This window comes from Lepidochelys kempii, chromosome 1, assembly GCF_965140265.1.
Source record: "Lepidochelys kempii isolate rLepKem1 chromosome 1, rLepKem1.hap2, whole genome shotgun sequence".
NCBI classification, from domain to species: Eukaryota; Metazoa; Chordata; order Testudines; family Cheloniidae; genus Lepidochelys; species Lepidochelys kempii.
Window position 1 is genome coordinate 216,070,328 of NC_133256.1, and position 23,510 is coordinate 216,093,837.

At 46.8% G+C, this 23,510-nt stretch overlaps 1 protein-coding gene across 1 annotated transcript in view; it reads right to left on the reverse strand.

Annotated features, from left to right (window-relative positions):
• The window catches only part of LOC140907438 (alpha-2-macroglobulin-like protein 1), a 68,949-nt gene that overhangs the window by 31,465 nt on the left and 13,974 nt on the right, over positions 1-23,510 (reverse strand). The window contains exons 2-11 of the mRNA XM_073333433.1: positions 11,240-11,423; positions 9,916-9,957; positions 9,308-9,452; positions 8,509-8,561; positions 6,727-6,747; positions 6,107-6,275; positions 5,338-5,422; positions 4,196-4,319; positions 2,597-2,711; positions 888-997 (exon numbers count right to left, since the gene is read on the reverse strand). Coding sequence (XP_073189534.1) covers positions 888-997; positions 2,597-2,711; positions 4,196-4,319; positions 5,338-5,422; positions 6,107-6,275; positions 6,727-6,747; positions 8,509-8,561; positions 9,308-9,452; positions 9,916-9,957; positions 11,240-11,423 — 1,048 coding nt within the window. The remainder of the gene's footprint in view (positions 1-887; positions 998-2,596; positions 2,712-4,195; positions 4,320-5,337; positions 5,423-6,106; positions 6,276-6,726; positions 6,748-8,508; positions 8,562-9,307; positions 9,453-9,915; positions 9,958-11,239; positions 11,424-23,510) is intronic.

The following is a 23,510-nucleotide window of genomic DNA, read 5'->3' on the forward strand; positions in this document are numbered from 1 at the left end:
TAAAGGCTCAAAGTGCTTGATAGGTTACAGGCAGAATATAGGGGTCCTAATGTCCATTGCTGAAACAACATCAGCAGCAGAGTAACAATATGCAGGAGTTTTGGACAAGAAGGAAAGGGAGAGACTAGTGGGGGCATTTTAAGGACAAGAAAGATAATTATCTTGGCCACAGAGTTTAACACATCTTTTCCTTTACATAATAGTACAGAGTTAGTCCTTAAAGATTGGAAATGGTTAGGACTTCAATTTTAAATCTCATCTGAAACTCCAGCAGCGCAATTCTTCCTAGCCCACACTGGGGCATTAGGTCCGTACTGACCCAGAGGGGAAAGTATCCCCTATTGAGCCATCTGCTGCAGTACCATGCTCTCTAGCACTGCACTAGGGCATTGGGGTCAGACGTGATTGCTGTCAAATCACTACACAGTCATCTATGCTAGGCCTGACGTGACTGTGCAAAGACCTTTCTAAAGATAACACCATCCCCTGCATGCATGTCCTTACAGAGACAGATCTTTAAGAGCAGAAGAGTACATCACTCTTGGAGAATGTTGAGAAATGCTCCTACAAGCACTCCAGAGACCACAGAATCCATCTTCCAAACAGTTAACTCCCCATACTTGGTGACTAGGCTAGGAGAGAGGAGGGAATGTGGGGGGGGGGTGTCAGAATTTCTCATAAAGGTGGACAGAGAGGATCCAATCCTCAGCTGGCATAAATCAGCATAGCGCCATTGACTTCAATGGAGCAACACCAATTTACACCAGCTGAGCATTTTCCACATAGTTTATTCCCAGCAATATTATTCTTGCCTCTCCCCCATGCCTGCCTCCCAAGTATGAAGAGAGGTCACTGCCTTGGGAAGGGAAGGGGGGAACGTGTGTTACCTTTCCCATGTATGGAAATCCAAGTTTGTAAAAGGGGTTGAGATTGACAAAGTTCACCTCCACCATCTTGGTAGCGATAGCAGCTGAGACTATTCCCATGTTCGTGGCTCCTGGGTGGAGAGAGGAGACATCTGTTAAATGCTGACTCATTTGTTAAGCACTCCGCACTAGAGGAGACAAAAAAATAAGGCAAGTGTCCTCCCCATGAAGCAAAAAGAAAAGGAGGACTTATGGCACCTTAGAGACTAACCAATTTATTTGAGCATAAGCTTTCGTGAGCTACAGCTCACTTCATCGGATGCAGCTCATGAAAGCTTATGCTCAAATAAATTGGTTAGTCTCTAAGGTGCCACAAGTACTCCTTTTCTTTTTGCGAATACAGACTAACACGGCTGTTACTCTGAAACCTCCCCTTGAAGCTTACAGTCAAAATGTTAGCTACATAACAAGCCTGAGCCACATCCATATGGACACTGAGACTTGAACCCACAACTTTCAGCACCAGCCACTATTACTAGAGCCAAAGGAGCAGCTCTGTTACTTGGGGGTAGGGAGGAGGCTGCTCTGGTTACTGCAGCCAGTCACTATGGGGAGACTTTGTCACACCAACTAAGGCAGTTGATTACTGGCTGATAAGATGCACTGGGAGAGCCAAGGGACTGTGTTACTTTAGTAAAATATGTCAAGCTCTGTTTACTCTCCCATGTCTTCCCTCCCATGTGCAGTTGGCCTGGAGAGGACTTATGACTGATGAAGGTTAGTGTTTGAAGACCATGCAGAAGAAGCAAGTCTTCAGGAGGGACCTGACTGAGGAGAGGGTTGGGAGGCAATCAGACTGGGATTGGGATGTTATTCCAAGCACAGGGGACAGCACGGAGAAAGGCATAGAGATGGCAGAGGGGGGACGTGGAGGGCTCAGACAGAACAAAGAAGGACACAATAGGAGATGATGTCAGAGATGTAGGCTGGGGTGGAGCTGTATCAAGCCCTAAAGGCAGGGGAGAAAAGCTAGCGCTCGATACAGTGCGCAAGGGGCAGCTGGTGGGGGTTTGGAGCGTGGCGTGTTATGGTCTGATTGATGGATGAGGAGGCATTTGGGGCAGATTAGAAGAAAACAGTGTTGGTATTGGGGATGCCAGAGAGCAGAAGGAGGACAGGAATATGTGAACAAGACTACATAGTCCTTAGCATAGGAACTTATCAAAGAGACTGTGGTGAGGGACTAATTGTGGGGGAAAGACTCTTATGCCTGACTGGGGACATAAGGATAAGAGGCTGCTTAGCCTACAGCTAGCTATGGTTCTGTGGCTGATTGAGAGTCACGTTTTGTGGAGCTGGAGCTTACTTTAGTGACTAGCTGGTGACTGTTGTTGGACGCTATTTGAGGAACTAAGAAATCTAGTGAGCAGGGAACCTAGAAAGAGGAATTCTAATCACGGGTATGGCAGAAGACTAGTGAGCCCTAATACACAACATAACCAAGACACAATGGAATTCAGTCCCCCTGACGATACCAGAAACTGGAAGTGGCTGAGGCTTGGCTGAAAGATACGAGGTTAAAAAACAATCTGTACTGGAAATGGAGAAGTGTGGAGGGAACCAAACACAAATGCAGTTAGTCAAGGGTTTCACGGCAAAAGAGTAGCACAGGCCGCTGGCTATGTCTCCCCTTTCCTCTTCCCCTCCTGGCGTCCTCCCCTCCCCCGCACCTGTTCCTTCTTCTTCCAGTTCTGCTGCAATGAAAAAAGAGCTCCTGTAGGCAGTGCTGTTTACTTCTAGGTCATCCATATCTACTGTAAAATTGGCACAACCTTTCTTGTTCGTCTGGGGACATAGATGGAGAGAGAGAAAGAAAGATGCATGAGTGAGGCTGTGGTTTATAGATGTTGGGTAGTCTTAAAAATCCTCCCCTCTGTCCCATGACTGCTTAAAAGTACATCTTATCAAACCCCTGGTGGACTCCTCACTTAGGGAGAGGAGAAATGACATTGATTAGACAGGCACCGATGAATGATATATCCATGGCTGCAGACAAAAGGTATGTTTATTAGAGAAATCACACACATCCCTAGAGAGAACTGGGACTAAACCCCATGACCTTAGCTGTAAAAACACAGGCTTTGACAACTTGAGTTAGGCCGAGCTCAGCCAGCTAGTGTTGGTAGAGGGTCTTTCCTATTCTCTGCCTGTTGTACATAATAGTTTAGTCTCTTAAGGCCAAAATACTTTGGTTCCAGTACAGTTGTTGAGCTTAGTGTGTGTGTGCTGGGTGGTGTTGGTGGCCTTTGATACACAGGACATCAGACTAAATGATCTGGTGATCCCGTCTGGCTTTGGAAATCTCTGACCCTCTCTGAGGGTATGTTCAGCCCCTCCGATGCAGAAGAGAAGGCAAAGTAGTATTGTTATTGTGCTCTGTGTCTAACACACATGGTTTTGCTCCTGTTAACCCTGCAGAGCTCATACAGCAGAGAGCTGGAATCCAACCTGCCTTGTGCCTCATTGGCAGAATGAGGTTCCAGCTCCAGAGCCTTTACAGCTGGTTGGGTTGTTAGTGCTGCAAAGACCCAGTTGGACTTTCAGGTCTCAGCTTTGAGTACTGACATTTAGAAAATCCTCGTTTGACTTGTAGATTGAGTGAGGAGGATCTGGAGTCATTGGGAGAAGAAGAATATGGAACAAATTGTGTATGGGGGTTAGCTATGAAGCATCCAGTGCTGGCCCCTGTCAGAACCAGGATACCAGAAATTAGATCAATAATCTGTTTGATTATGGGAGGAAACAGACCCCTGGAATAGATGGAATAATTGGTGGTCTGATCTGGTTTAATGAGAAGTGAGCTGCGAGAGACAGTGATCTGCTTCCATGGGATATGACGGAGGGTAATGGAAGAAGAAATTCCTCCTGTGGGATACTGCTGCACATTCTAGAGGGCTTAGCAAACACAGACATTCTGTTTCCAGGCTGTTGGTCCATTTACTTCCCTAATCCTGTCTCCCAAGAAATGAGACCTCACCCATGTCCAATTACTCAGGTCAAGCCAGCCCTACAATACTGCCCCCCGCCAACCATTCAGCATTGGCTTCTGTCAGTTATGGGAGACAGGAGGAGCAGGACCAGTGCTTTAATGTAGTAATTCAGGTGGCAAGATAACAGGACAGATCTATTTATGATCTGCTTCGGTGAGGCAGGAGAAATAATAATCAGACTAGCTGGACCAGGGCACATTAGAAATGCCTAAATACATTATATGGACTGACATTCTGTTCTTGGAGGTGACTGTCATCTCTCCTTCCTCATCTGCTCACCTGGCTCATATACTCCCCAATTCTCGTAGACAATATCCTGTTTTCTTCTTGTTTAAGGAGATCCATCGGGCTCCAAATCAAAGTGACCTTTATCTTCCCCTGAACAGGTTTCCCATAGGTGTACCTGGATCAGAAGGACAGAAAACACTGACAGATGTATCAGATAGTTCAGCAAAAAGAGTAGAATGAAGGGCACTAGCAACCCCTTCCGAGGGAGAAGATGGATATTAAAAGTGTCTACCTCTCCAGCCACTGCACCCCCTTTGAAATAAGGAAGAGGGCCTGAGATGTCTGCAGGATATACACCCCTGGAAGTCACCTCACTTGCACTGTATCCTCTTTAAATGGGGAACAGGATCTGTATGAAAGGATCCTCCCCAATCAGTATCTCCACTGAGGTCTGGGCTTTCCCCACGTAGCCCTTGTGGCAGAGCTAGTCGGCAGTTCTGTCAGAATGTTTTGTTGATGGAAAATTCACTTTCTGCAAATAAAGGCATTTTCTGTGGAAAATTTTCAATTGTCAGGAAAATTTTGATTTTTCCACTGGAAAGTCATTCCCAACATTTTGGCTCCCACACTTCTTTGCAGCCCCCCTGGCAAGCTGCCAGGGGCAGCCTTACAGGCTCCTACTCCCCAGCTCCAGAGACACCTGCTAGGTGGACTGCTGCAGACTTGGGGTTACCAGGGTTTCCAAGTTTCTGGCTTGTCAGAAGCCCTGGGAGACCCAATTTCCAAGCTCCCAGCATCTCCAAGCTGTCTGGCTCCCTATCTGGCAGGTTGTCAGGGCTCAGGGCAGCGTGAGGAGTCTTGGAAATGTTTCAAAATGGTCAAAACCACATTTGGAAGCTGTGGTTCTGTGGTAAATTCAGATTGTTTTTGTTCTGTTTTGGAACAATGGTGTGGGGTGTTTTTTGTTTTTTTAAATTCAGGAATTCCAGGTTCCGAACACTTCTACTTTGTGTCTCTTCAGACATATCTAATGATTGGGTGTTGGAGGAATCTTTTCCTTGCTGTGATTTGGGCCCCACCACTAGGAGAGAGAAGACACCACTGGAGGACCTTACGCTCCTGCCAGTACATTGGCAGCAAGAGGCCACTCTCTGATGTGGGGGATGGGACAGTGACAGAGCAGTGCCACTCACCTGCCACAAACCGTGAACTGAAATTCCTCTTCTGAAGTGGTGACCAGTGGCGGAACGTTAAACACCAGCTCAAACTTGGGCAGCTCTGCAGAAGAGAGTTGGGAAGGGGGGCAGGTTGAGAGCATAAGCCAAATAGGGGAACTCACCCTCTGCATCCACAGCATAATCTCTGAAACACTGACCCAACACTAGATGGATATGGAGAGTAACTCACCCTTAGGAGGGAATGGGTACCATCAGGCCAGGGGTCCCGTGGAGAGAGCAGTTGAGGGGTGGAAGGGAGCAGGAAGTCAGGACTGAGTTAACATGGTGACTGAATTCTGCCTCACTCCCAGGAGACTGGGATCCCTCCAGACTAGGGGAGCACCGATTTTGTGAAAGCAAAGCCCTGGCCTGAATGAACATGGAGACTAAATTGCTGGAGGAGCTGTCAGCACAGGGCTAGGGCCCCATGGTGAAGGTCTGTGCACTGGTACATATGTGTAGTTGGAGCTCAGGACTGAATGCACATTGGAGCTGAATTCCACTCTCTCCCTCCAGGGTGGGACTGGGGTGCCACCAGGGGAGCAGTGTGTGGCTGGGTGAGTGAAGCACAGGATGGAAAGCACTAAGGACTGGATCAGGGGAGGGGACTCTGTACCCCAAAACTGAAGTTTACCTAAGTGGAGAAATCCAATGAATAGAAACATGGACTCTAGCAGGGAGGCTCCCATTACAGACTTCATTCCCCAGCTCCTAATGCTGTCTCACACTTCCTTCCAAGACTAACCATATTCCTCCACCTTGAAGGTTGCCTCAAGCCCTCGAGGCATATCCTTGTCCACTTTGATGGTGTATTTCCCCATGGCTGCTTCAGAGGCCAAGGGGAAGGACAGATCCACAATGCCTTGTCTTGGCTTCACGTCCACCCACTGGCTAATCCGGTTCCCATTGGGATCCTGTGCAGGAACACACATGCATAATCACATGTGTTCAGATATGCACTGCTGCGAACAGTCATGTATGCATGCACAGCCACTCAGAAGCACAGTCACACACACACAGAATGAGTGAGGACAGTACCAGGGATCACAGCCCCATGCATTGCCCCGATGCACAGGCTGTCTGAGGCGGTCACAGCCCGCCCTGAGTCTCCTCATCCTCTTTGGGTTTTTTTGGATAGCTGGACATTCCCCTCATTTACTGTTGCTTCAAGTCGTGCCTCTACTTTCGCTCTGGGCCATTAACTGCTGGTAACACTGCAGGGGCAGGGTGTTGGGGCAGGGTACAGCCAAGATGCAGATATCTTATCTCTGATATAGCAATTTAGGGCATGGCGCCCTCCTGGAGTACAAAGGGCATGATGGAGCAGAGAAGAAAGCTCCCAGATGTCAGCTCCTGGTCACTCACCTGCAACAGCACCAGGGGATACTGCAAAACACAAGAGAGAAACAACATCACTGTTACGTAGAGAGCAACAACGTCCACGTGCCCCAGCATCATTAACACCCAGCCACTGGCCCCACCTCAGGAAAGCCTGCCCCTAAACTCAGACCCAAACAGTCCCCATTTCACACCAAGGTCTCTGCTCCCTTTGCCACAGGAATGGAGGGGCTGGGGAGGTGACCCCCAGAGGTGTGTTCCCCATGGAGTCCCAGGCCCTGTTGTGGTCATTGCACTGACAAATGTACCCTAATTGTGAGCTCAACTGTGAAGTGATTCAGGCACTGTGTTAAGATCATGCTTGGTAAACAAGACAGTGAGACCGAAAATCAATGAACCAAAATTGGTATGTTGGAAATTGGACCTAACTGGTGGACAGAATAATAGGGGAGAGGCTATTCTACCCCTTGCTCCCTTTTGGAGAGAAAAATTGGTGACTGGAGTGAGCTTCACCATCATGGCTGCCATCCTCACTGTCTCCTGGGACCCTGGACGTTCTTTATTCTAATCCTGAGAGAAGTCCTAACCAGACTGGGACAAAAAGGGAAGCCAGATGACACCGTCACATCTACCAGCATCAGCTAAATCCCAAACACAACTTAGGATGTGAGACTTTGTCACACAACCCCCACCACCAGTGCCCCACCCCCTTTGTGTGCTCTTTTCCTTGCCTACCTTATTTCTTCTCTTTCCTACCCCTCTCCTCATGGCACTGAGTCACAGAACACAGGTCAGCTGACTCAGGCTTGCAAGACTCCGGCTCATGGGCTAAAAATAGCAATGTAGACATTCAGCTCAGGCTGTAGCCTCATCCTCTACACAGGGTCTCAAAGCCTGGGCTCTAGCCCAAGCCTGAGTGTCTACATTGCAGTTTTATGACCCCACAGGCCAAGCCCTGTGAGCCTGAATCAGCTGACCCGGGCCAGCTGTGGCTGTTTCACGGGTCTTTTATTGCAGCATAGACACACCCTCAGAGTCTGGCTTAACTGGCCAAGACTGTATCTTTTGCAGCACTGCTGTAAGCCTGTGACCAGAAAGAGGCAACTAAAAGCCTGATGTTGATAAAAGTTTGCCAGGTCTTGGGAGTGGCTGACAAACCCATGTGCCAGGCCTGTGTTTTTCTAGCAGTGAGGTTGCAAGTGAAAATCAACCTCGGAGACAGAAGCTGCATTTTCTGTCTTTGCTGGTCTTTTCTCTTCTTAACAACAGCAGCAGCAACAGCTCCAGCCCATTTCAACTAACTTCTCTTTTCCCCCCAAAAGAACAGCTGTTACCATCTTTGATGCTACCTAAAAGCCTGTCAGAAGGGGGGTTTCCTTCTAAAAGCTCTCTACAGCTAAAGGGAAAGGGAACAAGGGATATTATTTAAATGAAAGCCTTACTTAATACTTTACATTTAAAATGCATTAACTGTCTTTCCTTCTTTTCTGGATCTTTAATGAAAGGTTAGCTTGATTTTTAATGGTGTGTGCCTTGGTAATAAGCAAGGTGTCCGTATGCCAAACTCTGAACCTTGTTTGACACTGTTTACACTAACACCTTCAACTCTCTGGGCCCCTTTATTCCAGTTAAATTAAAACAATAGGAGCTATCCCAGCCCTGTTCTCTATTAATAGCGAGCACACAGGGCAGGTTAGGTGTCTCTCACTAGTGTAATTCCTGTGGGTATCACTCTGTTTATCTGCTGAGACTTGGCACATTCAGCACACTGATGGCCCCTACTTCCTGGAAAGCCAGAGGGATACTCACCACTTTATCTATGGCCTTAAAATCCTCATCAAGGGTCACAATTCGAAACTTCACTGAAGAAATACAGAAAGCACAGCAAGTTACTCAGTGTGCAACAGACCCCTGGATAGCTCTGTACCTCCCTTCCTATTCTCAGATATCCTCTCCCTGTTCTTATCCTCAGAGCTACTGACCCTTTCCTGAAGACCCCCTGCAATAACACACTTCTGCCTATGATGGTTTATACGCAGATGAGGCTTGGTAAACTCATTACATGTGTCCTGGCATAATAATAATAATTACTTTTATTTATTTAATTATTATTATAAAACAGCAACTCTTCTTGGCCCCTCCCACCTGTTTTCTGTCTGGTCTATTTAAACTGTAAACTTTTGAGGGCAGGGACTGTCTCTCACTGTGTGTTTCCCCAGCAGCCAATACAATGACATCTGGTGTGGTGTTTCTAGGTGCTGCTCTAATACAGACCATAATAATACTCTGGTAAAAGCTCTAGGGGATGTCCCATGACCTGAGTAGCCATGGCCTTTCTTTCAGGTCCCACCTGAGAGATAGTACTTCCACCACCATAGTGCCCCTGAGCACCACACTGGGGCACTGGGGACACTGCTGACTCAGAGGGGAGAGCATCTTGTAGTGACGCACCTACCCCACTCCCTGCAGCATCTGGTGACTTAGGGATCTGTTTTCCCTCAGGCCCTATCCAGCATAGCTTGTTATATCTGAGGAGATCACCATCCCCTGCTGTGGACAGCCACCGAGTCCCCACCCCCAAGCTCCATGTGCCTCTTGCCGTTTGTACCTGTCTCTCCAGGTTTATAGAAGGGCTTGTCTGTGTCTATGACAATCCTTGCATTCTGTCCTCTCACCAGCACCTTCTTGCGGCCCTCGTAGTTCACCCTCTCCCCCCTGTGGATCACTGCATGCACAGAGGCCACTTCATCTGCCTGAGAGATGCAAAAGAAACTGGCACCTCAGTGGCAGGACTGAGATCCGGAGGCCACTTTGTGTGGGGAAGCTACTCTGCCTACCCACCCAGGGTAGGTCCTAGGAGACAGGCCTTTATCTGCCATCTCCTGTGTTCCCAGGAGATGATGGATTAAAACAAATCCCCATTCCTCCTATCTCTCTCATCCTCCCCCTCCATAGGCTTTTTCCTCCTCTTCTCCCTCCCATACCCATTCTTGGGCTCCCCTTCTTCCCCTTTGCCCCTCCTCTGCCCATCCTTCTCCTATTGTCAAGGTCCCCATTTTCCCTCCTCCTCCTTTTCCCCTGTCTCATGCCAGCCTCCATATCTTCTCCTCCTCCCTCCATTTAGCTGTGCTAGTCCCTGGGAGTGTGTGTGTGTTGGGGGGGATTGGAGCCCTCTGGTTTGTGGGAACAAAGGGGGTTGGGAAATGTGAGACTTACTGGTTCGTTAAACTGTTTTTCCCTAGGAACGAAGGCTGGCACCTGCAGAATGGGGGTGGGGTGGGTGAGTTGAGGCAAGAGGAAAAAAGAAAACAAATACATCAGTGAGATTTTATTTCTCACACACCAGGATGGTAAATGGCCCCAGAGCTAAACAACCCCAAAACTGCAGGACATTGGAGATCTGGATCCAAATTCTGTGGCTGGAGCCCATTTCTAGCCAACCTGATCCTAAAGGAAACATTTGGAAGGATAAGGAGCAGGAGGGGGCATGGTGGGAGGTGGTGCAGTGATGATCCTTGATTTGTTATTGTAGGGTTGCACCACTTGAAGACCAACCTGTAAAATGGACCCTGCAGACAGTATTCTTGGACTAAGAGAGGCCTCGTGTAGTCTGATGTGGAGCCAACTAACACAGCACTGGAAAGACTATTATACTATACACAGTTCAGTGCACCTCAGCACCAGGGTGATATCAATAAAGCCCAGGGACATCCAGTGACGAGCACCACAAATAGTTAGAGAGCAGTTTTACTCTGAAAAATGACTCTGTAAGAATGACTTTGTTGGGTTCCATGTTTATTGTCTCTCAGGCTAGCTCAAAGGGACTCAGTTTCCAAGTAGAAAGGTCTTTTCTAATTGCATACGCCCCCTGGGCTCTGAGAGTCATACTGGGCTTTTTCCCCTTCACCCACATCATCACCTGCAATAAGGCTCTGCAATGAGAACTTAGTAATTCTTTTGTTGATACACAGATCAGACCAAACTCCAGCTCCCTCTCACTGGGCTGACTCTGTGGGAAGAACAGGTGTGAAAGGGAGCAAAACCAATGTGTCAGGAGAGTCAGGAACCATGACCCTGAATGCACATAGAAGCTCATGTGTTACTGGGTAGGAAGGGAACCACTTTACCTAATCACATTTTAGGGCAGAACCACACTCTAAACAAACTAGAGTGACTGATTTATGAGGAAAGAGGAAAATAACTTAGTCTATATACATTAGATTGGTTAATGAACTACGTAAACACCAAGGAAGAAGAGGTCTGGTTTTCCTGCAGGGTTTAACTAGGATTAAATGGCATGAAACTGAGCAAAGTAGTAAATTTTGGTTTAAATAATGGAAATCCTTTCTAGTCAGTTAGACTGTTGGGTGCTCTGCCCAGGGGTGGTAGGGATGGACTGAACCTGCTTGGTTAGAGAAGTCAGGGTAGCATCGCACACAGCAGTGGAGTGTAGCATAGAGTGCACTAGGGGCAGAGGACTCATTTCTGACTTGGAGGCAAGAGTGCTCCCTATAGAATCAGGAGCAGCACCTGAGCTCACCTTGAAGCTGATGCACTCAAAGATTCCTGGCTTCTCCACATCCTTCTCCACCAGGGTGTGATTCTGGGTTTGCATCTCCAAGGTGACAGCCACGTGGACAGTCTCAGGGAGGGAGCTGAGGTGGATGCAGACCTTCTCATGGCCAGGATGGTGAATGATGGCTGGGATTACTACCACATAGTAACTAGGAGGAGAGAGAGGAGATGGGGAAATGGGGGATGGGGAATTCAGTGTCTCAGGTGGGCAGGCCAAGGGAGGACCTCTCTACTTCTCCAGCATGGATCAGAGAGGTTTTATAGACCCTGAGTGGAGGAACTTGTGGTACACTTCCCTTCCCATCCCAGCAGGAGGCAGTGTGCCAAGTATGGAATCAGAGCATGGCACAATACACTGGCATAGATCTATCATACCCAGGAGATGGGTGTCTGATTCAGGGCAGGAGCAGTCTAGCCCAGTGTGTGCAGACTTTTCCAGTTGCACCCCCCTTACCATTCACAGAATTTGTCATGCCCCCCCCCACTTGTAATTTGAAGTAGTCCCTTACTTCTGTGCTGCTGCTGGCGGCAGTGCTGCCTTCAGATATGGGTGACCGGAGAGCAGCTGCTGCCAGCCAGGGCATTCACGTTGTTTGCGGTGTGGGAGGACTATTGTTTTAATCCCACTCCCGTCCCGTCCTCACAATACCCACTCTAATTTTAGCCTGCTCCTGCTATTATGGCACTGGATCCTGTGGGACCCACGGGATCCCAGTTTCTTCCTCCTCCCACCCCCCAAGAACTTCTTGCCACTCCACCCTCCTCCCCCAGTTTACACATCACTGCTCTAGTCCATTCCTTAGGTCCTCATAAAAAAAAAGTAAGAGGACCAAAAAATGCTACCATGCTTAAGCAGCAGAGTTAAAGAGGGGATTAGAGGCAAAAATGCATCATTTAAAAATTGGAAATCAAATCCTAATGAGAAAAATAGAAAGGAACGGTGGCAAGTCAAGTGTAAAAGTATAATTAGGTGAGCCAAGAAAGAAATTGAAGAACAGCTAGCTAAGAACACAAAATCTAACAGCAAAACAATTTTTCAGTAGATCAGAAGCAGGAAGCCTGGGGGCCACTGGATGATCACAGGTGCTAAAGGAGCACTCAAGGAAGACAAGGTCATTGCAGGGAAGCTAAATGAATTTTTTGCATCAGTCTTCACAGCAGAGGATGTGAGGGAGATTGCCACACCTTAGCCATTCTTTTTAGGTGACAAATCTGAGGAACTGTCCTAGATTGAGGTGTTGATAGAGGAGGTTTTGAAACAAATTGATAAATTAAACAGAAATAAGACACCAGGACTAGGTGGTATTCACCCAAGAGTTCTGAAGGAATTCAAATATGAAATTGCAGAACTACTAACTGTGGTATGTAACCTATTCCTTAAATCAGCCTCTGTACCAAATGACTAGAGGATACATTAACACTTATTTTTAAAGAAGGCTCCAGAAGTGATCCTGGCAATTACAGACTGGTAAGCCTAACTTCAGTACCGGGTAAACTGGTTAAAATTACAGTAAAGAAGAAAGTTATCAGACACATAGATGAACACAATATGTTGGGGAAGAGTCAATACGGCTTTTGTAAAGGGAAAAAATGCCTCATCAATCTATTAGAATGCTTTGAGGGACAACAAGCATGTGGACAAGGGTGATCCAGTCAATATAGTGTATTTGGACTTTCAGAAAGATTTTGACAAGGTCCCAAACCAAAGGTTCTTAAGCAAAGTAAGCTGTCATGGGATAAGAGGGAAGGTCATTTCATGGATCAGTAGCTGGTTAAAAGATAGGAATCAAAGGGTAGGAATAATTGCTCAGTTTTCAGAAGGGAGAGGGGAATGGAGCTGGGTCCCCCAAGGGTCTGTACTGGGGCCAGTGCTGTTCAACATATTCATAAATGATCTGGAAAAGGGGTGAACTGTGAGGTGGCAAAATTTTCAGATGATATAAAATTACTCAAGATAGTTAAGTTCAAAGCTGACTGTAAGCTGGGTGATGAGGTGACAAAATGGCAAATTAAATTAAATATTGATAAGTGCAAAGTAGTGCACACTGGAAAATAATCCCAGCTATATATACAAAATAATGGGGTCTAAATTAGCTATTAACACTCAAGAAAGAGATTGGCATCATTGTGGATAGTTCCCTGAAAACATCCACTCAGTGTGTAGCAGCATTCAAAAAAAGCTAACAGTGTTAGGAACCATTAGGAAAGGGATAAATAATAAAACAGAAAATATCATAATGCCACTATATAAATCCCTGGTACACCCACATCTTGAATACGGCATGTAGATCTGGTTGCCCCATCTCAAAAAAGATAAACTAGAATTGGAAAGGTGCAAAGAAGGACAATGAAAATGATTAAGGGAATGGAACTGGTTCCATGTGAGGAAAGATTAATAAGACTGGGACTTTTCAGCTTAGAAAAGAGACAGCTAAGGGGGGATATGATAGAGGTCTATAAAATCATGAATGGTGTGAAAAGAGGGAACAAGGCCAACACCAAAGATCTCATTTTCAGGGCCATGACCAGGGTAGGGCAAGTGGGGCAGCCACCCAGGGTACAAGGCTGCGGGGGTGGAAAAATGACCAAAAAAACCCCCCAAAACCCTCAAAAGGTGGTGCAAATATGCTTGCTTGCCCTGGATGCTAAAATGCCTAGTTACAGCTGTGCTCATTTTCATAGGTGCTAAGCATCCACAACTCCTATTAAAGTCACTGGGAGTTGCAGATGCTTGGCACCTCGGAAAATAAGGCCCCCAGTAGCTCAGCACCTGGAATCTAGCCAATTCAGCCACCTCCCCTCCTCTCCCCACAATGACTTTTTTGTCTACTGAGCCCCAGCAAACAAAAGTGGAAAACCTTACGGATTCAGAGTTTCTGGAGCTGCAATTGGGAGCAGAGCCAGGGCCCAGAGGAGCGATACTCCCTGCATTGCTTGGGCTGGGACGCACAGCTGGTGAGATCCACACTTAAATCTAGAGCAGCTGGCTATCGACTCCAGGGGTTGAGTTCTAAATATCACCACACAGACTCCTAAGTCCAAAGGGTGCTTGACCCATAGGGTATAGGGATCTCATCTCCCCTGGGCTAATTACATTGACAATATTTACCCACCTCCACTAGGAACTTGGCAAAGGCCACATATGACCAGACCTCCTCCTACCCCATTCTGGAATGTGTCTGTGACCAAGTGTGTAAAAAAAGTCTTTGATAATGACTTATGGATCTCATCCCTGAGCTGGTGAGCTGTAATACAGAGTGAGTAGGTATAATGGGAGTAAGAATCTTCACATGTGTCTGGCACGGCACGTGACTATAGCATGCAGTGAAAGTTAAGGTTGTACACCAGTCCCTATCCCCTGTTCTCAGCTCTTCTACAGGGGGAAGTGCAGCCACTGTCTGTTCACCTCCACAACAATCCACCTCATCCCCACCTCAGGGAGATAGCACCTTTAGATCCGCTGCAGGCTGTCATCCATCTCGCCACTCCCCTCTGTCACAGATCTGATCAGGCTGCCTCTGTTGGCAGCCCACCAGGTTGCTGTGAGGAGACAGTGGCTGCATCCCTGGGTGTTTTAATCCCCCAGAGGCTGAACAGAAGCCCAAGCACTATTGCAGTTTTGGGTCCCTAGGCACATTCTCAGTAAGGGATTCCCCCTCCTGCAGTGTATTCCGGGAGGTTTTTTATCTCTTTCCTCTGAAGCATCTGGCCATGGCTGGTGATGGGACACTGGGCAGGGTGGGCCAGTGACTCTGAGGTGGCACCGAGCATTCTCTCTCTCAGGTACTGGGCTGGCTGGGTCTTGCTCACATGCTCAGGGTCTAACCACTGACCATGTGTGGAGTTGGGAAGGAATTTCCCCCCAGATTAGTGGGGACCTTGCATGGGAGGAAGTTTGCCTTCCTCTGCAGGGCGTGAGTGCTGGTCACTTGCTGGGATTATTTGGGTATATCTCACTTAGTCATTTCCCTGCCACAGCCTCAGTCCCTCCTATTCTCTGCCTGTAGCACATAATAGTCTAGTCTCCTGTGGGTCTCATTTATTTGGGTCTCATTTCAGTTTTGGGGCTTAGTGTGCGGGTGCTGTGTGATGTCAGTGGCCTGCGTGGTGCAGGAGGTCAGACTCAGTGATCTAATGGTCCCTTCTGGCCTTAAACTCTGTGACTCAGTAGCCCTCTGTCTAGTACCCCATCCTGAGAGCTAGAAACATGTGGACCAGCTGCCATCCCTGAGCTCAGTGCTGCCTCCTCAGATGCCCCACAGCTTAAATGCATCCTCATTCAGAATCTTGCCCAAAGGTGTGAGCCTTCTGCGTTACCTCTTCAGGGGGCATTGCACAGGTGTGGCACATAGCGCATGGACACTCTACATCGGGTTCTAACACCGTTGCTCTTCACTTCTGCAATAAAGCATGAGAGTAGAGCTCACTTAGAAAACAACACACACACTGAAGACAGTGTCCCTCGCTAGCTCACCCTTCCCTGGGGAGTCCTTGGGGAACTCCCTGTATTCAGGTAGGCGGGGTACCCCCGGCCTCATCTGGTTCCTGCACCTGCTTCCCTCAACTTAAACTGGTGGAAAATGGCCAAATTGTCACTACCCTGTGACATTGCACCCCATAAGGCTTTATGGAAATATGCTTATGAATGTATATATAACATACCTGGGATATGTTTTATGCTACATATACCATGTAACATATCTTTGTAAAGGTTGTAATCTACTGGATCTATTCATCCTATTTGTATGCATGTATCATTTTTGTATTTGAAGTTATGAATATTGGCTGAGTACTGGTTTGATTTTAAGTAGCCTTGGGCAGCTTCTTTAAAAAGGAATTTGCAAGTTAAGTGCCCAATCAAGAAACACTTAATGGACAATAGATCTTGGAAGGCTCCAATCCACATAAGAAGTCTGCTTGAGGACGTTCAAGGTAGCATGTGAACCATGGCTGCTACCTGTAAGTACTGAGTCATGCATGGACATGTGACTCGCCCATGTGACTCCAAAACTCCATATTGTAGCTGGGATTATACACAGGGGGAGGGAGGGGTGTCTACCCACAAGAGAAAGTCTATTTAAACCCCTGAGAGACCCCTCCATTTTGTCTTCAGCTGGCTCAAGAGATAGCCTCTCCACCGCCAAAGGATACCTGAAGGAAACTGGAACAAAGGACAGTAACCACGGGGGTGTGACTGATTGCTGGACCTGGACAAGAGGGAGACTAATCTGTAAAAGGAAGCTTACTGGAACACCTCTGAAGGTGAGGTTTTATCTGTATTCAGTTTTCTTACTGTATTAGGCATAGACTTGTGTGTTTTATTTTGTTTTGCTTGGTAATTCACTTTGTTCTCTCTATCACTTGAAACCACTTAAATCCTACTTTTTGTATTTAATAAAATCACTTTTTACTTATTAATTAACCCAGAGTATGTATTAATACCGGGGGGGTGGGGGCAACAGCTGTGCATATCTCTCTATCAATGTTATAGAGGGCAAACATTTTATAAGTTTACCCTGTATAAGCTTTATACAGGGTAAAATGGATTTATTTGGGGTTTGGACCCCATTGGGAGTTGGGCATCTGAGTCTTGGAGACAGGAACACTTCTTACGCTGCTTTCAGTAAAGCCTGCAGTTTGTGGGATGTGGTTCAGACCTGGGTCTGTGTTTGTAGCCAGCAAGCATGTCTGGCACAACCAGGCAGGGCTCTGGAGTCCCAAATTGGCAGGAAAAGCCAGAGCAGAAGTAGTCTTGGCACATCAGTTGGCAGTTTCCAAGAGGGTTTCTGTGATCCAACCCGTCACATCCCCCCATGCACAAGGCTGCTCCAATCCTTTATAACCTTCCACTCTCCTCTGTCAGACCACTTCTTGATCAGCCTCGACAAGTCTCCTACCAGTAGCTTTGTTACTAGGTGACCTCTCCCCGTGAAGCGAGTGAGTCTCTTATCTAGCCTGTTTGTATTTCAGTGGACTTAATGACCCTCTTTTCTCAGCCCTATGCCGCTGCCCTGTTGGGACATTAGTCCAAAATGGAGGTGAAGAGGCAACAGAGTGGGTAAAGAACCGCACATCCAAAATGGAGTTCTGCCGTCTGTCACAGATACCAGGGTCTAGGTGGGCTCTCCCCTGACACCTAGTGATAAGCTGAGGGGAAAGACTTCAAGAGCAGACTGTATTTGCATAGACCCACTTACTCTGCCTAGATGTGCAGCAGAGGAAGCTGCTTTGCCAAAGTGATCAATTTTGGCTGGTTATGGGTTACAAATCACTGAAGCATTTGAATGCAAGGGTAATGAAATGTTGTTATCCTTATTGTATGAGTAAAGGACAGTGGAACTACACTTAGCATATATGGATGGAAGGGGGTCACCTTACACTGACCCTTACTTGGTAAGGAGGGGGTAGGGGTGCCAAAGCCCAGTGAGGCTGGGCATGGTGTTGCTGAATGAGTTTTGGGGGTACTATTTGACACACACCTCTCTTTAGTGTTTAAAGACAGCTGATCAGACTCACTTGTGAGTCCTTGTTGCTGTTTAGTGATTACTAGAGCTGATAGTCCTGGTGAGCAAGTCTAGCAGGGTTAAGCCTCAGGCCAGGTCTGGAGACACTGTTGCAGTGAAAGGCACTGCAGAGCCTGTACGAGTGGTGAGGTTTCCTGTTATCTGCTGAGCTCACGAGCAGTGGGGTTAAGTGGTAGAACCTCAGGCTGGGCGCTGCAGAAGTAGAAGCAAGCAGTAGTGATAATAATGGCAGAGAGACTGCGCCAGTGGCCACCAAGAAAATAGCAGTAGTTGTGAGCCATTTGCAGACGGCATTACTTGATCTCTGCCCCCTCAGGGGTGGGAGGTGAATCCAGGGGAACACATCTCTGAACTCTGGGTCTTCGCTGACCAAGGACAGACAACTGGGAGTGGGGCATAGTGCAGGGAGTGGCATGTTAAAGGAACCTTTGTTCCTTGGACTTTCACACCACAAGGTGAGAAACTGAGGCAAAGGACACTGCCCAGTATACGGTGGGATGGATGTTGCTTATGGTCATATGCTTTTGAATCATTGTTGTGGTGTTTTCCCAGATTAATGCTGACTCCCCTTTTCCCTTTTAATCAAAGTTTTCTTTCGTTACACAGACTCAGTGTTGTGAGAGGGGAAGTATTGCCTCTTAGAGGTGCCCAGGAATGCTGTTTAGTTTCCCCAGGGTACTGGGTGGGGCTCGAGCCGGTTCTGGTTTGTGTTGGAAAGAGGAACCCAGCCCTTGTTGCTGCGGACTGCATCTGGCAGAATGGTTCCAAAAAGAATAATTCATATGTCATACAGATTCCCCAAATCATCACACCAACTCATCACCACTCGTCCACCTAGACTAGCTTCACTGCTGCCTCCCTCTGCCCATCCACAAGAGCCACTCCCATGGTGTGGCCTGCCTATCCTTCCATATCAGTCAAACTTTCAACTGCACTGCAGGGCCTTTCCACCAACCCCACTCTAAGAGACTGAGGGACTTAGTTCTCTGCCTTCTATTTACTCCTGGTTAAATCAGTGTCTAGGCTTTACTCTGACATAGTGTGTGTGTGCGTGTAGTAACCACTCCCTGTACCCATGGCCTGATATAGCAGACCCACACTGATGTTTAAACCAGCTCAGAAGGGCAGATCAATATATGGGCTCATAGCACTGTACGTCCGTGACCCTGAGGCATATCGGTGTCCTGGCATCATTTTATGCAGACTCGGATGATTCTAGACTTCATGCTTCCCTCAATGAGTGGCTGAACTAGTGGGATAGGGTGGACAGTCATCAGCCCTTGATCTGCAGAAACCTTCCCCCTGGCTCCCTTTCTCTGGTTAGTCACTCTGCTATCAGGGTGTGATGTTAGGAGTGTAATATATCACATTGAAAGGTGACAGGGCCAGAAAGAGTTAATTAACTCATCCACCCGTGGCCGAACTTCTGAGACTGGTTAGGAAGAGATGTAAATGAATAGAGCTTTGAAATGCAGCCTGTATTATTAGAGATAGAAGAGTAGCTGTTTGCTCAGGTCTTGTGATGTAAGCAAACAAGTCTTGTCTATGGCTATAGCTTTGATTCAAAGATCAAAAAAGGAATATTAACATTTAAGAAGACACTTGAGTGAAATAGTATTATTGTCTATGTCTCTTTGAAGGTTGTGATAACCTGTATCAGAACTGTTTAATGGATAAATTATCCTGTGCTAATTGCCATGATGTTTGGGAGAAGGAAAGTTAAGCCTATTGTTTTCTCAAGCCAAAAGGCTGCTGGAAATGTATAAAAACCTTGGGATACTATCCTTCTTCATCTCAGATCTGCTTTGGGTTTCAAGAAGGGGAAACCTTAAGCCATAAGGATTGAGATCCCCAGTCACTGACTGGAGTCACCTGAATATGGACATTGGACTATAACCTATGGACTATTTCTAAAAGGACTTCTGGCAAATACAGGCTCCTCTCTGCTATGTACCTGAACCTCAAGAATTGAATTCAAGTCTGTCTGGATACTGATCTTTTAACCAGCACACTCTCTCTTTTCTAATAAATTTTAGTTTAGTTAATAAGGATTGACTATAAGCATGTATTTGGGGTAAGATCTAAGTTATTATTTGACCTGGGTCTGGGGCTTGGTCCTTTGGGGTCAGGAGAACCTTTTCTTTTATATGATGAAATAAGATTTTCAGAATTTATCATCATATGTTTGACATGTGTGTCTGGATGGAGGCCTGAGGCTGGGTACTTTAAGGGAACTGCATTGTTTGGATTTCTGAGTAACCAGTGAGATAATACAGAAGTTGTTTTGTGCTGGCTTGGTAGATCTAAGTATTGGAATATCCATCAGCGTTTGGGATTTGTCTGCCCCATTTTGTTTACAGTTCACCCTAATTGAATGACCTCAGCTGGCTCCCATGGGCAGCACCCTCACACTGGGGGAAAGAGAAAGGAAGTATAATAAGAAGGTAAACTCCCTTCTTCCTTCTGGTCAGGACTGAGGGGTGTCAGCAGAGCTGTGTAGGGAGCCAGGACTGGAATAGCTGGGGGGCTGAAGGGCAGGATTGGGGTTTCATTAAGACATAAAAACTTTACCCCTTTATTTCCATTTGTCTGAGCTTTCACTTGTTAATTTTCTTTAGAAAGAAAAATAGTACTGAACCAATTCAGCTCTGGATGAATTTTCCCCACTGTTCTTTTAATAAATACACCCTTTAATAACACTAGTGGAGCTCCTGCTGTGTCTCCAGCTGCCTTTAATGGTGCAAGGAAGTAAAGAACAGAGCAGACATCTTCCCACAGAAGCACTAGCAAACCCAGCAAAAGCCTTGAAGTGAGTGAGCCTAGGATGTGGGTTTGTAAATATTGTCCTAGCAGTGTTCACCTGGCCACTTCCCAGTGGCAGTCATATGCCACCTGATTTCTACCCTTTGGATTAAAAGCAAAGAGCCAGATACAGATACCATAACAGGGAGGGACATGGGTGGTGCTTCAGTATAGACTGAGAGCAGGGGAAGAAGTAGAAGAGCCAGAGAAGGAGAGGTGTAGAGCAGGAACACATCCCTGTAGTCTGATTCCTCCAGAACTCAGATATGAAAAGCACAGCTCTCCTGTGGAGCTGTGTCCTCCTCCTGCCTCTCACAGCTGGAACCTCTGCAATGACGTAAGAGCCCTGGTTGTTTCATGTCTATATGCTGATTAGTGGGGAATGCGTCAGAGCGGGGGGATTCTATAGTGGCAAATGCTTGTCATGGGATTCGTGGGACCAAAGGGGTATTTCCATAGGGTGTTTGATCTACTGTTTCATTCAGTCCTGGGCCTCCGTTTGCTGCATTGCTCTGGCTCACTGGAGTTTCTTTGGCTTCCTGTGTCCTGGGAAACCTCGCATAGACAGCAGTTCTGCGGGAAGATCCAAGTCAGCGCCTGTCCTGTCAGGTGTCTGTTTCACTCAGACCTGCCAACATTCCACACACTTTACTGTGGTCCAGGAAACATTTTATTCTGGGTTGTGCTATTCTCCCCAGAGCCACAAGTCACCATTTAAATCTCCAACCGGGACACTTAGATGTCGCAGCTCAGCAAGTCTCTTAGCCAACTTCAATGGGAACACAAAGCTTAATTCTGCCTGCTTTTCATGGTCCTGCTATAATTGATTGGCTTTGTGTAGCTGAGGTCACCCTCTGGAGAGCCCTGAGAGGGAGACTTTTGTGTAAATCTGAACAGAAACACAGCTCTGCTTGCATTACAGAAGAAAAAAAACACATTGGGTCTCAGCCAGTGCAGGATCATTTCCTACTGTGCGTCATCTGGTATATTGGCCAGTTTAGTATTAAATGTTCCAAGCACTGCTATCCCTTCCCCTGGGAGACTATCCCACAACCTGCTGTACCTCACTGTTCGATAAGATTCTGCTGTCATTCAGTCTAAAATCTCCTTTAATAGAGTCTTGCATGCTTCTAATACTCTTAGCTTTGACAAGTTGCCAGCTGTCCTTTATGAGTGCTAATGCTCGCTTCATCAAAGCAGGATTCAGACTGACTGGTGAAACACGCTTACTAAGAACATAAGAACAGCCATACTGGGTCAGACCAAAGGTCCATCTAGCCCCGTATCCTGTCTTCCAACAGTGGCCAATGCCAGGTGCCTCAGAGGGAATGAACAGAACAGGTAATCATCCAGTGATCCATCCCCTGTTACCCATTCCCATCTTCTGGCAAACAGAGGCTAGGGACACCGTCCCTGCCCATCCTAATAGACATTGATGGGCCTATCCTCCATGAATGTATCTAGTTCTTTTTTGAACCCTGTTATAGTCTTGGCCTTCACAACATCCTCTGACAAAGAGTTCCACAGACTATGTGTTGTGTGAAGAAATACTTCCTTTTGTTTAAAACCTGCTGCCTATTAATTTCATTGGGTGACCCCGAGTTCATGTGTTATGAGGAGTAAATAACACTTCCTTATTTACTTTCTCCACACCAGTCATGATTTTACAGACTGCAATCATATCCCCCCTTAGTCGTCTCTTTGCCAAGCTGAAGTCCCAGTCTTATTAATCTCTCCTCATATGGAAGCTGCTCCATATCCCTAATCATTTTTGTTTCCCTTTTCTGAACCTTTTCCAATTCCAATAGATCTTTTTTGAGATGGGACAACCACATCTGCATGCAGTATTCAAGATGTGGGTGTACCATGGATTTATAATTCTCTTGGGGAAAATGCCATGCAATCTTTGAATGACCTAGGTAGCCAAGAGTAGGACTTTGGTTTTACATCTCATGCTAAGGACTGATTCAGTAATGATTGGGGGAGGGGGAGATTCCAATAAACAGAGGTCACAAAGGGATTATGTGATCCAGTAAATCAATGCAATAGCTCCTGTTTGCACATCTGCTTCCCACAGCCCAGAGAGAAGAGGACCATGAATGCCACCACTGTAGCAGAACAAAAAAAAAAACAACCCATCACAAACAGAGAGAGCCATTCTCAGTTCATCTCTGTAGATACTGGTAATAACTGGATGCCAGTTCCTGAGGCTGATGCCACACAGGATACCAGCTCACTCCTGCTTGGGTATTAAGCCACAATGTAAAAGCTGCCATATTCAAACTGACCAATGGTCCAGCTTCTCATATACCTGGCCTTCTCTAGTACAAGCTGGGGCCAGTATCTCTCCTACTGCCCCAAATCTATCTATTGGCCCATCTAGTCTGATAGAGGTAACTGGGAGGCATTAAGGCTAAGAGAAGCGTCATCAAATCTGATTCTTTTTGTGAAATGTGGCCCAGTTTTAGGTACGACAGATCTAACAATGGCATTCAATACTGGTTGAATTAAACCTATGAATGGTTTATGCAGGATTGTGTCCTACGCCATGGGGAGGGTTACCACAGCTCCTCCAAGAACTAAAAACGGTGGGAGGTGATTAAGGCAAATCACTGCGAGAGAGTTGCCGCTCCCTAAAGTGGTTTGCATAGACTGGTTCAGGCTGCGTTTTCCAGAGACTAGAGACAAAGAAGGGCCTTTTGGTATAAGAGAATGAGCTTGAAATGAGCTTGGACCTTCTTAGCTTGGACCTTCTTTCCAGTCCAGCAAACAGGGCCTTCTGTCCACGGGGAAGGGTTGGAAAGACTGTTGCCTATTAGTGCCCCATAAGGCTGATGAGTGACCTCTGGTGAGCTGTTAGCATGTCTATAGGAACTTTGATTGTTTCTGAGTTTTCTCAGTGTGACAGGA